At 33.2% G+C, this 844-nt stretch overlaps 1 protein-coding gene across 1 annotated transcript in view; it reads right to left on the reverse strand.

Moving 5' to 3' along the window:
• Positions 1–844, reverse strand: part of LOC107184528 (hemicentin-1-like) — a 13,876-nt gene that overhangs the window by 3,423 nt on the left and 9,609 nt on the right. The window contains exon 5 of the mRNA XM_015569924.1: positions 40–136. Coding sequence (XP_015425410.1) covers positions 40–136 — 97 coding nt within the window. The remainder of the gene's footprint in view (positions 1–39; positions 137–844) is intronic.

The following is an 844-nucleotide window of genomic DNA, read 5'->3' on the forward strand; positions in this document are numbered from 1 at the left end:
TACTACATCTTTTTCTTTTCAGCAACTGATCACACTTACCCCAAATGTTGACATTATAATTTTTCTCAGTTTTCCCAGCAACATTTGTTGCCTCACAAGTGTAACGTCCAGTGTCTTGAACCTGAGCATCCTCAATCTGAAAACAAAATCAGGTTATAAGACCAGCTTCTATTTTGTAAGTAATGGGGCTTTTCTGTTGTTATTTGTGAATTCTTATTTTTTATTTGTATTATGGTCATACAACCATTACCCACATCCAACCAACACTTATCAAGATTCAACAATTTGTATTATGGTCATACAGCCATTATCCACACCCAACACTTAGCAAGATTCAATAATTTTTGTCTATGTCAAACCTTATTTTAATTTCACTAATATTAGTCATTGAAGGTCTAGAAAGGCCCTTTAACTATAATTAAAGTAAAATATAAAAAAATTCACAATTTCTGAATTCCTTATTTAAAGCTTTAAGGTGTATAATCTTTCTACATCCAGGACATTGTTCAGTAAAATAATACCCTTTGTATGGATTTATTATGTCTCTTCTCCCATAAGGGCTTGTAAACTTCTTCAAGCCAAATGTTATATTCAGTTAGTCTCATCTCCTAGTACTCAGGTTGGTGCCTGGTAAGTAATTGAATACCAGTAAACATTTTCCATGTATTTATCTGCAGCATGCATTGATATTCATTCATCATCCATTCACTGAACATTCAGCAGCTACTCAGAACCTTGTACCAGGTACTGCAGGTAGAACATACAAACACGTATAGTGTAACATATGGTTTCTGACTTGAGTTTGCAATCTGGTTGAGAATATAAAGTATTCAAACATAACAAT

This window comes from Myotis davidii, unplaced genomic scaffold (assembly GCF_000327345.1).
Source record: "Myotis davidii unplaced genomic scaffold, ASM32734v1 scaffold362, whole genome shotgun sequence".
NCBI classification, from domain to species: domain Eukaryota; kingdom Metazoa; phylum Chordata; class Mammalia; order Chiroptera; family Vespertilionidae; genus Myotis; species Myotis davidii.